Below are 15,642 nucleotides of genomic sequence, written 5' to 3' on the forward strand. Positions count from 1 at the left end.
AAAATAATGTTGTATAGAGGGCACCAGTATTAATCGAGAATAAATTACAGTGTTGAAGGTAGCATCAATGTCTTCTGGATGAGTGTACATGGGAGCGACATGTCCAGTAACTTTATCCCATTGTCCGTGATAATCGTAGGTCATAACTGATATCCAGCTAAGATATTTGGATAGGGTTGGTACGTCGTATCCAGCATCGATAACTCGTTTGCTCGGCGAGACTGCCGCTGACAGTAACCAACCTTTCGGCTCGAAGGCTTCGTGAAGTTCTCTAACAAAATCGGCGAAAGCTGGTTTATCAGTGACGGGTCCTTTGTTACAATCAACCTAAGAAAGGGGAAGATCAGAATTAGAGATGTTAAAGTGTAAATATAGAATTTTTTATTAAAAATGATTATTTGTAATCAGAAAATAGATAATTACACAAGTTTACAAATTCAAGTCAACTTTTGGACCCGAGCAGATGAGAACTATTCCTAACGTTATTTGATGTCCTGAATTCAGACTTCAACTATGTGTCAAGAATGGTTCTAGTTTTTGAGTTCGCGCGTGGTGGCACCACTGCGCTAACTAATAATAGCTGTCAGCCGATGACGTTACATTAAACATCATTTGGAAATTGTTTTTGTGAAAATGCAAACAATGTAAAGTCGATTCAAAGTGTTTTTGTTACGTGTTTTTGTTATATGTTCGGTAAAAGGTGGAATAATCATGACAAATTCACTTAATGATGCGTGTTTGCAGTATTTTGGATTTTCTTTAGTAAATACTGGCAAGCCATGGGTAGATTATAAATTATTAGTATATTAGCTGGGACGCAATCCGGATTCACGAAATTAAGCTATATTTTGTGTATCCGACACAGTCGAGCGGTTGATCATCATTATGTGAGAAATGTGTAGCTGTGAGAAATGTGTAGCTAAGTCGTACCCATTATAAACCAGAAAAACTAAACTTGTCCATTGTACCATTTGTAAATCCACAGAAAATTTTATTGCCACCTCTTCACATTACTTGGCCTTATTCAACCTTTCCTGTACTTACCCTAGTTGTTTCTAAAATTGTCATACGCAAAAATCAAAGAAGGAATATTTGTCGGACCTGATATTCGAAAACTAATGGCTGACGCAAAATACAAAAATATACAAAGCTACAAAATGTTTAACGCCTGAGGAAACAGTAACATGGGCATCGTTTTAAACTGTTGTTCACAACTTTCTCGGTAACTACAAATCACCTAATGACAAGCAGGTTATCGACATTTTGTTGCAGAAATACCACAAGATGGATTTTTCTTGCATAAACATCTTCATTTTTCTTACAAAACCTGGACGACACGAGCGACGAGCAAGGAGAGCGACTACACCCAGATATAGCGAAAATTAAATGGCCATACTATTGGACCTTAATGTATGAAACGGGTGCGAAGAAGTGCGAAGAAGTTCGAAGACTCTGTTCAACCTCTGTTCATTTCTGCTTTATACTTTTGAATTCAATAAATGGCCGCTAATTGTCAATAATAATAAAATACTGAATATAGTAAAAGTATTTATAAAACTAGAACCAATTTTAAAAAACGGGCTGCTGATTCGGTTTCAAAGTCTCAATTGACTTTATAAACAGCTTTTAGCTGCTCAGGTCTAAAACCGTGCATATTTGCGTTATTATATTTATCGAGGTTTAAACTATTAGATGTTGATTAATATAGAAATGACTTCAATATCCCATTTATACGTACTTGCCAGCATTTTGGATACTCCCAATCCAGATCCAAGCCGTCGAAGTTATTATCTTGAACGAAATCGACAACATGGGCGATGAATCGGCGTCTAGCGGCCGGATTATTCACTAATCTGGAATATTTGTCGCCAGCCGAATCATTCCAACCTCCAATGGCGATCAGGACTTTGATACCTTTTGTTTTAAACTCGGTAACTTTTTCGTAGAATTCTGTAATAACAGATAAAATTTGCATTAATATTTGTAGGGCTTATTATCGGTAACTCATCAAGGCAAGCACTTTTGTTGAGCCAAAAATATGATAATTTAATAGTTAAATTTAATGATAAGTTTCTTTAGTCGTTTGATTTTATACGTGATTTAAAACAAGATAATAATTTGATGATCGTTAAAATCTAGTGTAGGTAATCGTTATAGAATTATTTATTATAATGATTATATCTTGTTGACGGTATATATTTATTACTTGATGCAAAGATTAAGTATACACACATAAAAAGTATTATTAAAATGTTTACTGCATAGTAACAAAAGAACAGTATTAAAATTAAAAAGGGTTTATTTCAAATTATTAAAGAGATAACGCGAACTAAATATATATTTAGATTACCCACTTTTTAAATAAACATATTTGACGGAAAATATGCAAAATTTTATAGAAATTGTGTTTTTCTAGCTTTACTTTTGACAAATTCGTTAATATGATTTTGAATATTTGACTGCTTTAAAAATCAGACTCTCTCGGAATGATAGCAACATTCTATACGCTTCTTTCCCATTTTAGATCTTTATTTAATTTAAATTTAAAGAATGGTCTCTCATCTGTAGCTACTGGAATTGAAATAGTTAATAATATACGTAATACAGTAGCAATATTTGTAATGAACGAGCTAAATTATTTATCATAATGTTATTAAGTATTTCATTTTTCGATAAACGATGTTACATTTTTCCTCCGTCTATTGAGCTTAGTCGGTTAAAGCTTCAAGACTTCTACAGGAATGAAATTGGCCTTGATCAGTATACTGGTTAGAATCCTCTATATTCCACAAAAATTTAAAAATATCAGAATGAAAGGATAATAGCTCAAATCTTTAATCAACAGATCATAATTCTGATCTAGCATTATAAAGAAACAATTCACTTTAAGTTTTAATTTTGAGTTATAATTTGGCTGATCTTCAACATTCGTAGGAAAATTGTTTTTTTTACTTTTCGTGGTCTTAAAATTTCTGTTTCTTGTTCTTGGGCATCATAACAAGCATGTTAGTAGACTTTATCTGAACGATATTACTTTAAAAATAGATTTAGATTGTTCAAATTTCTACAAACCTGCGAAATATTTTGGTAAGCTGAATTTTGGTAGTAATATCAATATTACTAAATATTCTGTACCAGTATATTAACATACGTATAAAGTCAAAACTTTTAATTTTATTAACTATAGCCAAATGTTTTGCACAGTTTCAGTTTTCTTTCAGAGATAATTTCGAAAAGAACATCGTAAATTTTGTCCAACTGGAATCTTAGAGTGGTTGTTGCATCAAATATCTCTCTGGTATCCCACAAATATTTTAACGTTAAGTTTTAAACATTACTTTTCAAAACAGATCATCGATTGGTTGAGGCAGAAAAATAATTAACATATATAAATCATTATATAACTAAATTAATTGTTTTTTAATATTTGAATATTTGTTTTTTTAATATTGTTTGCTAATATTACCACAATTACGTTAATCGTACTAAAAGAATCTTACTGTTGTCAAAGTCTGCCCACGTGTCATGCGGCTTGATGATCAGCTGGTCACCATTCAATACTGCAAAGCCATAGATGATGTGCGTACATAGATTAGGATCAATATTAGATGGCAAGTATTTGCCACGTCCTTGTCTGTACCATGCCCAGTTGGTGAAGTAACAGACCACTTTATATTCGCTATTCGTGTCCACTATGGGTTTGGTGCTATGTGGCACGACAGGAGCATGCGTCGAACTCTCCAGCAACACGAGCTGGCTATTTTGGTTCTTGTCTTCCTGCTCTAATTCAACAGCTTCAGAAGCAGGTCCGGTAGGTGGCTTTTCATCGTCGTCATCGATAGGTGGTATCGGTTGCTGAACACCAGTCCCAGGATCGGCCAGAACGTTTCGGATGGTGGTGAGAAGCGGATGCCGGCCGTGACCGCATTTATTCTTGAAGTCGTCCAAATCCAGAGCCCAGATCATGCCTCCACCGATATCCATTCTTCGGATATATTCTGACTTGATACGGATCATTTCTTGATCATCAAATGATACCTAAAATCAGTTATTTAAAATTGTTTTGTCGAATTCAAAAAAGTATTTTGGAATCATAATGAGTAGCGTAATATAAAAAATATAGCATCATTATTTTTATCAACAACATCAATCTTCTTTGTGATTACTTTTTACTCATGATATATAGTTTCCATTATATGTAATGCAAGCAATAATATTACTAAAATTACCCATTGATTTCCTTTATAAGCATAAGGACCCATCCTTCTCTTCGGATCCTGCACCACAGTCCATCCTCTGTTTTGAATCCTGTCGCAGATTTCATAATATGCGATGAATCCGGCTGCTCGTGTGTATTCACCAGCTTCACCAGGACCTGGAGCTTTGGCGTTCAAACCATTTACTTTCTCATCTTCTAAGCGGAAGGATTGACCATACAGAGGCATTCCCATGACAATCTTTCTTCTCGGAACACCCTCGGAAATCCAATAGTGAATGGAGAAGTTCTACAATAAATATTCGTATGTATTAATATAATTTTTAATGTAAATCAGTCTTACGGAATTATAGAACGACACTTCATCTTCTGGATGATAGAACAGCGGTGCTACATGTCCAGTCTTCTTGTCCCATTGACCGTGGAAGTCGTAGGTCATCACCGCTACCCAATCCAAGTATTTTCCTAAGACAGGCACGTCGTATCCAGCGTCGATCACAGTTTTACTTGGTGATACTGCAGCCGAGAGGAGGTAACCATGAGGTTTGAAAGCTTCTTTCAGTTCTTTAACAAAAGCGGAGAAAGCTTGTTTATCCGAATCGGGACCTTTCTTGCAATCAACCTAGAATATATAGAGAAATGTACAATAATGATCACCTCTAACATATCTTACATAAATGGTTTAATTTTTTTGTGGATATTTTAAGATTTGGCAAGAAATTCATTTCCAAGATAATCGAAAAGGAATAGAAAATGTTAACTTTGAATATAATTAGTCGATTAATCAAGAACTCAAAATTGACAAAAAGATAGTTTAATTATTCTTGAAAAATTGTCAATTTTTGTAGAAAGCACAACGATCAACATAATGTGATTCTGAATATAGTAACAGGTCAATTGAAAAGTCCCCGGCCTACAATAGTAAAACACATTTTTTTTTGGCAAAATTAGTGTTTTTATTCAACATAATTCTTTTCAAGGGTGATACACTGATTATAGGGACCCTCCAACTTTTCGATACCATTTTTGTAGTACGATTTGTCCTTTGCTTCAAAATAGGCCTCAGTTTCGGCGATCACCTCTTCATTTGACGAGAATTTCTTCCCAACGAGCACTCTTTTGAAATCTGAGAACAGGAAATAGTCGCTGGGGGCCAGATATGGAGAATACGGTGGATGAGGAAGCAATTCGAAGCCCAATTCATGGATTTTTGCCATCGTTTTCACTGACTTGTGACACGGTGCATTGTCTTGGTGAAGCAGCACTTACTTTTTCTTCAAATACGGCCGTTTTCCGGCGATTTTGTCCTTCAAACGGTCAAATAACGCTATGTAATAGTCGCTGTTGATGATCCTTCCTTTTTCAAAGTAGCCAATGATTCATCATCGTGTTCAGTCCACTCGAATGACTGTCAACTGAACTTCGGAGTGAAATGATGGGGTCATATTTCATCCATTGCCATATACCGACGCAAAAACTCGGGTTTATTATGCTTGATCATCTTCAAACACTGCTCCGAATCATCAACTCGTCGTTATTTCTGGTCAAAAGTGAGCTCGCGCGGCACCCACTTTACACAGAGCTTTCTCATACCCAAATATTTGTGAATGATATGATGTACATGTTCAGTTGATATCGTTAGAGTGTCTGATATTTTATTCAATTTCAATTTACGGTCATTCAAAATCATTTTTTGGATTTTTAAAATGTTTTCATGGATAACAGCCCCTTTTGGGCATTCACTGCGTTCACCGTCTTCGGTCTTCCTGGGGCAGTGTCCGAAAACTCGACATTAAGCCAAGTTCTTGCTTCAACTGTATTTTTCCCTTCAAAAAACAATATTTTATTAACACACGAAATTCCTTTTTATCCATTTTTTTCAATATAATAAAAGTTGATTCACTCAAAATGCTATAATTCACAAACTAATGATCCGACAGCTGTCAAATTTATATACGCATCTTTTGAGGGTTAGGGATAACTAAAAAAACATATGAATTTAATTCTAGTAGCGCCATCTATGTGTTTCAATTGACCTGTTTCATAGTTTAGCTATAGTTTCTGAGTTATAGATTTGATGTTGTTATTATCAAACTTTCAGTTAAATATAAGATAATGTAGCGATGATCCTGTTGCAATCAATTGAACGATTACATGATGTGTTTGTTAGAATAAACATGTTTTAATTGGAATTATATCTAATTCATGGCTGAAATCTAAATTGATTAAATGTGATATTATTCCTGTATAAAATGTTAAAATAGCTGTAAATGTACACAAATTATTCACATTCATAAATGTCGTTTGGGATTTTTATGGTTTAAGATATCATCAAATTAATTTTTGGCGATTTTAATAATAGACTCACTTGCCAACATTTTGGATATTCCCAATCCAAATCAAGACCATCGAATCCGTATTTGCCCAAGAATTTCACGATGTGCTCAATGAAGCGTTTTCGAGCTGATGGATTGTTTACCAATCGTGAGTATTTATCTCCTTGTGAGTCATTCCATCCACCAATAGCAATGGAGACTTTGACGCCTTTAGCTTTGTATCCCACCACTCTTTTGTAGAATTCTACGATGAAATTTAATTAATACGAACCAATTTCTTCTTACTCAATATACTTACGATTATCAAAATCAGCCCAAGAATCATGAGCCTTGATGATCAGATTAGAGAAGTCCAGGACAGCGAAACCGTAAACTACATGGGTGCAAAGGTTCTCATCGATATCTTCAGGCAAATACTTGCCCTGACCTTTCCTGTACCAAGCCCAGTTGGTGAAGTAACAAACTATCTTGAAATAATCAGATTTTGGTTTCAATGGCTCTGATAGTGGTGGTTTTTCTGATGTTGGCGGTATTGGGGGATGCCATTCCCAGGGATTTTCACCAGGCTCACTGGTGGTTGGAGGTTTCCATTCCCACTGGGTGGTAGACTTGACCGTTGTTGTTGATGGACGGGTGGTGCTCATTGATGGACGAGTGGTGCTCATTGATGGCCGAGCTGTTGGAGCTCTTGAAGGTTTTGTTGTTGATATGGCTGGTGACGATGTAGTGGTCGGTTTATGAAGAACGGGGTTCTCGATTTCGTTGTCGGTCTGTTCGCAATGAGATCCTCTTGGCCAGTCGCATATTTTCAGATCCTACAATGTCAGAACAAAGCCATGAATTTTATTAATAATAATGCATGACTCTGCAGCTTACCTTATTCCAGTAGAGACCTGGAGCGCATTGGAACACTTCATATTTACCCCACAAGCATTGTAGGTACTGGGTACAATCTCCAGGGTAAGGAGCAAAAGCATTTTGTTCGCAAGAAGAGTATGGTTGAGGCCCTGTAAGTGATGATGTTTAATAGTTTTCAGATATACATACTATGGAGTACTTACGGTTATCAGTTGCTCCACCGTGCCAGGCCGTGTACTTTTCTGCGATCTTTTTGCGTCCTAGACACCTGACTTTATATTTCCAGTCGCACATGCTCTTCTCGGCGTTCCAGTTCAAACCTGGCGGACAGCTTTGCGAGACTAGTTTATTGTTGACGCACACGTAGAACTGACTGCACTGTTCGTGTGGATAATAAGCTCCAGTGTTGCAACCGTCGGTGATCTGAGCTAGAGTTGTTGATGGCGTACTATATTGGAATTGGGTAGTTTTGCTGTACTGCGAAATTTGCGATGTGGATGCTGATGTATATGCTGCTACAAGAAAACAAATAGTAAGTAAAATTTTCCAAGGACTGTTTCTTTTACTATGATATCCCACAGCAATGTAGACTGGATACAGGTAAACAATATCCTACGAAACTTCAGCCGAAATAGGTTTAAATGTTAAAAATTTCCCTGCATCCGAAACTCCAAATTTTCTTTCGAAAAGATACGATTGCAGCAATTGGTATTAGTTCTATGGTAACCATTCGTAATGCCATAACCTATCAAAAGTTTGTGAGACGTCCGCTTTTTGAATAACCGAGACAAATCGTCGAAAAGCAATATTATTTGAGTTTTATGTGCCGTTTATATGAAGCTATTCGTTTCAAGAATCGGGAATTATGGGCTGATAATCAAGGGTTATTTAGCGACATTTCATCTTCTCACAAAGCATGGATTCTACGCGAGACTTTCATCAAAACTTGAACTCATATGATAGACTTGGACTGGCTATTCTTTAAGTTAAAAAAAACCAAAGGCTTTGTTTTCAGCAGATTAATTACATTGAAACCAAATTTAATATAGCTATCAAGGACATTCCAGAAGCAGAATCCGACAACTCTATTGCGGACAGGAAAAAACGTTGACATAAATACGTCGCATTCAAGAGACAATTATGTTTCATCCGAAAAGTTTTATTACTTAGGAAAATCAACTCAAGAAAATCAAGGAAAAAATCGTCCCGTAGTTGCTCAAAGTATTCCTTGACATATTTTAGTGACGCCCTAGCATAACATAACTAACGCAGGTCAAGCTGTAAGGTCGCCAAAAGTAGATTGAAGATGTTCAAAATTCCTTAGCCGTGAATTAGCAAACTCCTATACTTTGAGAAACACCTCTAGTGTATAAATTCCTCATACATACAATACATCCTAGTTCAAGGCATAAGACGACTAAAGGCTGATTGAAGTAGCAATGTTGCTCAATAGGAGACTTAAAATTTGGAGACATTAAAACTTAGGATATTTGGGTAATGGAGAATATTATCAAAAGCAAATTTGCGGACGATGATATAACGATATTCACGAATAATTCTACTACAAGTTGTCCAAACGGGACAACGTCCAGGATCATCTATTTAGTTGTTTCTTTAGAAGAGAGGTGTTAAATAGCACTTCAAATACGTCTCATTTTAGAAAAATGTTATATTCGAAGAAATAGAGGATATTTGATGAGATATCATGGATGATGTGTTCACATTATAAGCGTTTCGTTTATATTAGAATAGGATTGGACCGGTAATATAATTTCTGCACTCGATTCAATAAGTCGCCCATTCGTCCCATTAAAATAAAACAATTTTCAAGTAAATTAAAAGCTGTTTGTTTTAGATCCCACATGTTTCATGAATTATATACTTACATTGTTCTTTACAATTTGCTGTGTTGGGCCAATCACAAATATTTCGTTCCTTGTTCCAGTGCAATCCACCAGCACAGTATTGTTTCTTCAGTTCTCCAGCCACACATCTGAAAATCAAAATAGTATATTACAGCTCATATTTATATATAGCTCATCCAGTAAAACAGTAAATTCACATTAAAATGTATGACGTCAACACGTCGTAGTGGTGCCGCATTAAGTTAGACTGCTGGTTTATTTTGATTTTGGTTTATAATAAAATACAAAATACAGTATTTTGAAGAATTTTGCAGAAATTTGGCAACATGGCTCGCTACCAACCCAAATCGAATTTTATTGGATGATTCGGTTACATTTTCCGATGCATTACATTTACTTGCATTCTATTTCTTTTTAACTCTCTCTTAGTTTAAAACGAATCTTACGTCTTTACAAACTGCAATTGGTTGTGTTGTTTTATTGGACGGGCTGTAGGCAATAAGGCACATTAAATATATTAAAACTGCCCTATAAATTGTTTTTAATAAAAAGCTTGTTATGTTTAGTAAAGTTTAAAATTAATTGGTGCTGTATTAACACCAATTGATTAACTTAATGGGCGTGGAATTAATTCTGTAAAAAAAGAAAATGGAAACTTTACTTGAAAGAGAAAAATGTTTATGGAAAACGAAAATAGCAAACACCATCAACTACAGAAATTATAGCAAGATTTGGAAAGATGGGATCAGAAGAGTGTATACCGTTTTTATTAATACCTAATAAAAGTATTATGACAGTTGGTAATAATTAATAACATAAAATCAAGCAATGAAGTAATTGTTCCTAAATTTATTTAAATTTAATCGGCTCTCCAAACGGCTAATCGATTAGAAAATGTAGATGATAAGAATGTCAGTTGGTAAGTAAATAGTTTAATGATTGTTGACTTTTGTGTTTGAAACTCTTATGCATACCTGTAAAAGGCATTGCAATTGTTTTCATCTGCTAGATATTGCCCAGGCTCGCAGCTCTTTGCTGGTTTCTCGTTTTCGGGTCTAACCACAGTCGGTGGTGGTACCAATGGAGTTGAACCAGGTGTTGGAACTTCTGCTGTTGTAGTAGCTTTGGTGGTCGTTGTGGGTTTGGTTGTTGTTGTTGTCTTTGTTGTTGTCGTTGGTGCCTTTGTTGTTGTTGTTGTTGTCGTTGATGGTCTGAAAAAAAATCGCAGTGATAATAACTTTTAAAAATGAGTTATATATAGGTACTACTTTGGTTTAGTAGATGGTTTGGTAGTTTGCCACCAGGCAGTGGTTGGTCGTTTCGTTGTAACTTTGGTTGAGGTAGTCCATGATGTTGTTGACTGCGTTGGCCACCAGGTCGAGCTGGTCTCTGTACTAGTGGTAGGTTTGGTAGTTGAAGATGGCGTCCACCATGGAGACGTAGTGGTTTTTTTGGTGGTGGTGGTGGTCCATTTTGTGTGATGACTATGTTCGGATGTTGCTGATCCTGTAGTATTGAACCTTTCAATAAATGGTTATGCACATTACCGCGACATCATACCTGAATCCACACCGGTAGTTGTTTCTGGAGGTGCCGGCGTTGATGGAGTCGGAGGTTTAGTACAATCACCTTGCGTAGGCCCAGCGTCTATGCGACCTAAACCTTCATTTAGACTGTGAAGCAATGGGAAGCTCCCGGTACAACACCTGTTCGTAAAATCATCCAGGTCAATGGTCCACGCTACCGCGCCACCAAAACCTTTACTCTTTATATAACTAGCCTAAAATAATCAATACGAATAACGATATACATTACACAACATTTTAGAGTTTAAGCACCTTTTCTTTAACAGATTTGATGTCTTCGTAACCGACCCACTGATTACCCGAATAAGCGTAAGGTCCCGATCCATCTATTCCTCTCCTCACCATCCAGTTTTGGTTTTTGATTCGGTAACATATTTCGTAGTGAGCTAACATGCCCGGCTGTTTGGTATACTCCCCAGGTTCACCGGGTCCAGAACTTTGTGCGGCTTCACCATTAACGTTGTTCTTCGTCAAGGTGAATGTTTGTCCATAAAATGGTACACCCATGAGGATTTTCTGTCTAGGGGCTCCTTTAGATACTAGATACTCAAGCGTATAATTCTGTAAATGTGTTAAAATTAGTCACTAATGCAGATAAACGAATAATACTTGAGTGTTGGTCACTTAAAAATCCTCAGACAAAAACTAACAACTTAATTAGAATATCTTGAATTCTTAGAAATTATTGTGTAGCGACCGCTACAACCTTTTAGGCCACCACGCATTCATCCACAACAAAGTCAAAGGTTGGCAACGCTGGTGGATTGGTACCATGCGGTAAAGACCACCACGACCACTTCCGCAGCGCTACCGTACTTCCTGTACCTAACCTAATATCATTCTGTCATTCTCCCGTCGACCACATGTATCATTTAATATCGCAATAAACAAGTTTTTATTCAACCAGTGTTTTCAGTTCCCGTGCGAATTCCCTCTACAAAATAGTAGTGAGTGTTTGGACAAACAATCGCATCGACAGCCACACATCCCGACCGACGAGACGAACATTCCTACAATTAGTACAGTATTGAAATATTAAATTGTTTATTAGGTGCTTGTATGTCATCATTTTTTTACTTTAAAAGTGCATTTATTGATAACAAATTGTACAATAATATATTAATCAAAACCTTTATCATTTCTTTCAATTCAATTCTTTCCCGTCTTTCTGGCAACGTTGCAATACCTTGTCAAAGGAAAGATGTTAAAATTGTTATTTTAAATAGAGAAATGTCAAAACCAAGGGATTTAAAACTTAGGTTAGACTGTTTAAAAGTTGTTTAGATTTATACTTTGCATTTTCACCAACAGAGATCGTTGATCTATATACATATAAGGCACCTAATATTTGTAAGCGCGACAAGGTAAATAAAATATTAATTTCTAAAGAATATTTAGAAGTCTAATTGAGAACTTTTAAATATGTTATAATTTATACGTACCGTATTATATTGTGAATATTTATCAGTTGTTTGATGATAGAGAGGACTGACATGACCGGTCTGGCCCTCCCAGGAGCCGTGATAATCGTAGGTCATCACAGACATAAAATCCAAAGCATTTCCTAGAGAGGCTAAATCGTAAGCCACATCAATCACTTCCTTGTATCCAGATATGGACGCGGCTAATATTAAAGGAGGATTTTGTTTATCGAACTCCTTTTTCAGTTCCTGCAACAACAAAACATCTCTTATCGACGTTATTCTTTGAGACAAGTTTTTGTTATTATACCTGAATAAGTTTGGTAAAGTTGGGTTTATCAGAAGCAGGTCCCTTTTTGCAGTTGCTCTGCCAGCAAATCGGATAGTTCCAATCGAAATGGAGACCGTCGAAACCGTGCTTGCGTAGGAATCCAACCGCGCCAACTACAAAACGTCTTCTGGCTGATCCGTCGCTGACCAATCTAGAGTATTTGTCACCAGCTGAGTCGGTCCAGCCACCAAGAGAGAGCAGGATTTTGGAATCTTGGAGTGCTGTTATTCTTTCATAGAGATCTGAAATAATTAATAATATTTTTTATAAGGTATAACTGTTAATGCTTTAGTTTTCGTTCAAATTTTGAATATAATATCTTATTTCCTTCGACATGAATTATACAGTTTGTTTTAGTAAATATGTTTATATCAGGCCTATAATTTAATTTTAATGGATTTATAACAGATGAATTCTGTACAAAAAAATTTGTTCATTTAAAAAACGTCTGTGCGTTGAAACAATGTGGATACTGGCTTCGATGTTTTAAAAGTGGCGATTTTCACACCAAAAAAGGCCATTTAAAAAAACTGAAGTAGAAGATTTGAAAGTATTACTTGATGAAACTATCAATGGGGATCGCTATCGACTACAATTAAGGCATATGAGCCAAGCACTGCGTGACAGTGACCATCGGTGAAAATATACTTGGAAGCATTAAAATGGAAAGTGCTACCCCATCCACTGTATTGTCCAGATATTGGTCCTTCTGATTACTACTTGTTTAACATATGAGTCTTGACCTGTCTAAGCAGCGCTTTACTTCATATGAAGATATCAAAAAATGGGTCCATTCGTGTATAGCCTTAAGAGAAACATGGTTCTTTTGAAACATAATCCGTAAGTTATCTGAGCGATGTGAAAAGGTAACGACAATACTTTAAATAAAATTCATTGTAGCGAATTTTCATAATAACATTTCAAATTAAAATGGTCCTTTAAATTATTATAAATTTATGGGCCAAATGAAATAAAATATTTTTTTGATGTTAACGTTAAAATCGTGTACGAAAACATCAAATAAGTAATAATTGTTGTAATAGTTCCAATGGTTGAATCTAAATATTAATTAAATTACTAAAATTACTCACTGTTATCCAAATCTGCCCAAGCATCAAATTCTTTCAATACCAAATTTTCTGGATCCAAAGTTCCAAAGGCATAAACTATATGAGTACAGAGACGTTGATCAATATGTTCTGGTACAAATTTTCCTTCAGATTTCCTATAAAACGCCCAGTTGGTTACGTAGCACACCACCTGAAATCATTATCAGTGTTAAAATAAATTTAGAAATACTCGTGATTAGTGTTGGGAACTATCGACTGAAATAAACTATCGACTGTTTAGTAATTGACTACTTTTTACTATCGACTGTTTCAGTCGCTATTTTCCGTCCGACTGATTTTGTTACTATTTACTGTCGACTGTTTCAGTCGTGTACTTTTAGTTACTATTTTTGGTTCTACTAGTTTCATTCGACTGTTTTTTAACGTTCTGGCTCTGTAATCCTTGCCGCGACCTTGACCCACTTATTTCCAATTTATGCTTATATAGATTTATAAGTAATATATATAGTTTTATGATTTTTTGGTAGTTTGCTTGTAAATAACAATATATTATATATTAATATAGCAGCATTTTGGAACGATATTTTTCAAGATTGTTAATGTAATAGGGTAAAAAGATTAAAATTGTGAATGATAAATGGTAAAATATTTTTGACTGTTTTTATGACAATAACAGGTAATATTTCCATTACTCTCTTGATTTTAGTTAAAAATATTTTTGTTCAATAACAAATAATGCATTTACTTTATTTAAAAAATCTCTAGTAGTTATATGCGATCATTTTTAATTATGTCATGAATTAGATTTTTTTTCTATGATTAGGTATATGTTTTCTTTTTCAGAGTTAGTACATGAAGGAATATATACATCTCCGTCTCGCTTATACTACCGTTGGAAAATATAAGCACATATAAAATTAACTGGTCCAAGCAATTATCTCCGTCCCTTTTTCTTTCACAATTTATACAGGAAAGGGTCGTACATCTTCGTCTGACATTACGAAATGAACAAAACAGTCGAACCGTGCATTTGGGGAATAGGAATAGGAATTACTATTTTCAGTCGCTAGTTTTTTGATTATAGACCATTTCGACCGTTTTCAGCTTATTATGTATTTTTTACTTTTAAAGATGATATAAATTAGTTAAAATTAGAGATATATTGAAAATATTTTTTGTAAATAAGTACTAATATATATGTATAATACCTTAAATTCTTCTTCTGTTTTAGCTCTGACCAAGGCCTGGTTAGATTGCTTCAAATTATGTTGAATATATATTGTTTCACCTGGTCGGCATTTCTTGGTTTGGAATTTTACACATTTTCCGTTGGTTGTATCGAACATTAGACCACTGCCGCACGAGAGGTGATAACTGAGGCCGTTTTTGCATATATAATATCCAGCGCAATTCTTGGGATCGCTGTAATACCCTTCGGCGTCACAAGTTCCATAGGGATGGACGGGAGTGTTGGTATCAGGAACAAAATAGATTGGTTTGTTTGCTAAAAATATCATTAATATAGATCATCAACTATTTATTTTATAGTTTCGGAAGGTGTTCTTACCTCGAAGACCTCCATTAATAGTGTTGAGTAATGGCCACTTGTCACCGCAGAGTCCTTTGAAATCGTCCAGATCTGCAGCCCATGCGAATACGCCACCAAGTTGGTTTTGTTTGACAAATTCAATCTTTAAAAAAGTATTAAATATTTATGTTGGTGTAAAATAATTAAGAAGTTTTTAGTTTATTTTAAATAATTCAAACCGAACGAAACTAAGTTGGGAAATTAATGTTTAAGTTATATGAAGAAACATGATCAAACAATAGTATTGTTGTACAAGGATACGACGATATGCGCCATGATATGCAATATCTTTTTGTTATATACATTGCTTGGTTTGGGTCTGATTTTTGAATAACCCCAAAATGTTTACTGATATTTTATTGCTTTTGTTC

General features: G+C 35.3%; 1 protein-coding gene across 2 annotated transcripts in view; it reads right to left on the reverse strand.

Annotated features, from left to right (window-relative positions):
* Cht10 (Chitinase 10) overlaps window positions 1–15,642 on the reverse strand; it is an 84,161-nt gene that overhangs the window by 9,841 nt on the left and 58,678 nt on the right. The window contains exons 9-27 of one of the 2 annotated variants that reach the window (XM_076394396.1): window positions 15,251–15,374; window positions 14,892–15,187; window positions 13,705–13,873; window positions 12,593–12,855; window positions 12,304–12,531; window positions 11,114–11,422; window positions 10,836–11,055; window positions 10,544–10,781; window positions 10,250–10,486; window positions 9,297–9,403; window positions 7,614–7,922; window positions 7,429–7,559; window positions 6,851–7,367; window positions 6,585–6,796; window positions 4,560–4,838; window positions 4,230–4,505; window positions 3,501–4,038; window positions 1,739–1,950; window positions 49–327 (exon numbers count right to left, since the gene is read on the reverse strand). In XM_076394396.1, coding sequence (XP_076250511.1) covers window positions 49–327; window positions 1,739–1,950; window positions 3,501–4,038; window positions 4,230–4,505; window positions 4,560–4,838; window positions 6,585–6,796; window positions 6,851–7,367; window positions 7,429–7,559; window positions 7,614–7,922; window positions 9,297–9,403; window positions 10,250–10,486; window positions 10,544–10,781; window positions 10,836–11,055; window positions 11,114–11,422; window positions 12,304–12,531; window positions 12,593–12,855; window positions 13,705–13,873; window positions 14,892–15,187; window positions 15,251–15,374 — 4,944 coding nt within the window. Of the gene's footprint in view, window positions 1–48; window positions 328–1,738; window positions 1,951–3,500; window positions 4,039–4,229; window positions 4,506–4,559; window positions 4,839–6,584; window positions 6,797–6,850; window positions 7,368–7,428; window positions 7,560–7,613; window positions 7,926–9,296; window positions 9,404–10,249; window positions 10,487–10,543; window positions 10,782–10,835; window positions 11,056–11,113; window positions 11,423–12,303; window positions 12,532–12,592; window positions 12,856–13,704; window positions 13,874–14,891; window positions 15,188–15,250; window positions 15,375–15,642 lie in introns of both variants that reach the window. The other variant, XM_076394395.1, reaches the window with a different exon arrangement.

This window comes from Rhynchophorus ferrugineus, unplaced genomic scaffold (assembly GCF_030347505.1).
Source record: "Rhynchophorus ferrugineus isolate W39M unplaced genomic scaffold, kcgeb_rfMv2 rfM2, whole genome shotgun sequence".
NCBI lineage: Eukaryota > Metazoa > Arthropoda > Insecta > Coleoptera > Curculionidae > Rhynchophorus > Rhynchophorus ferrugineus.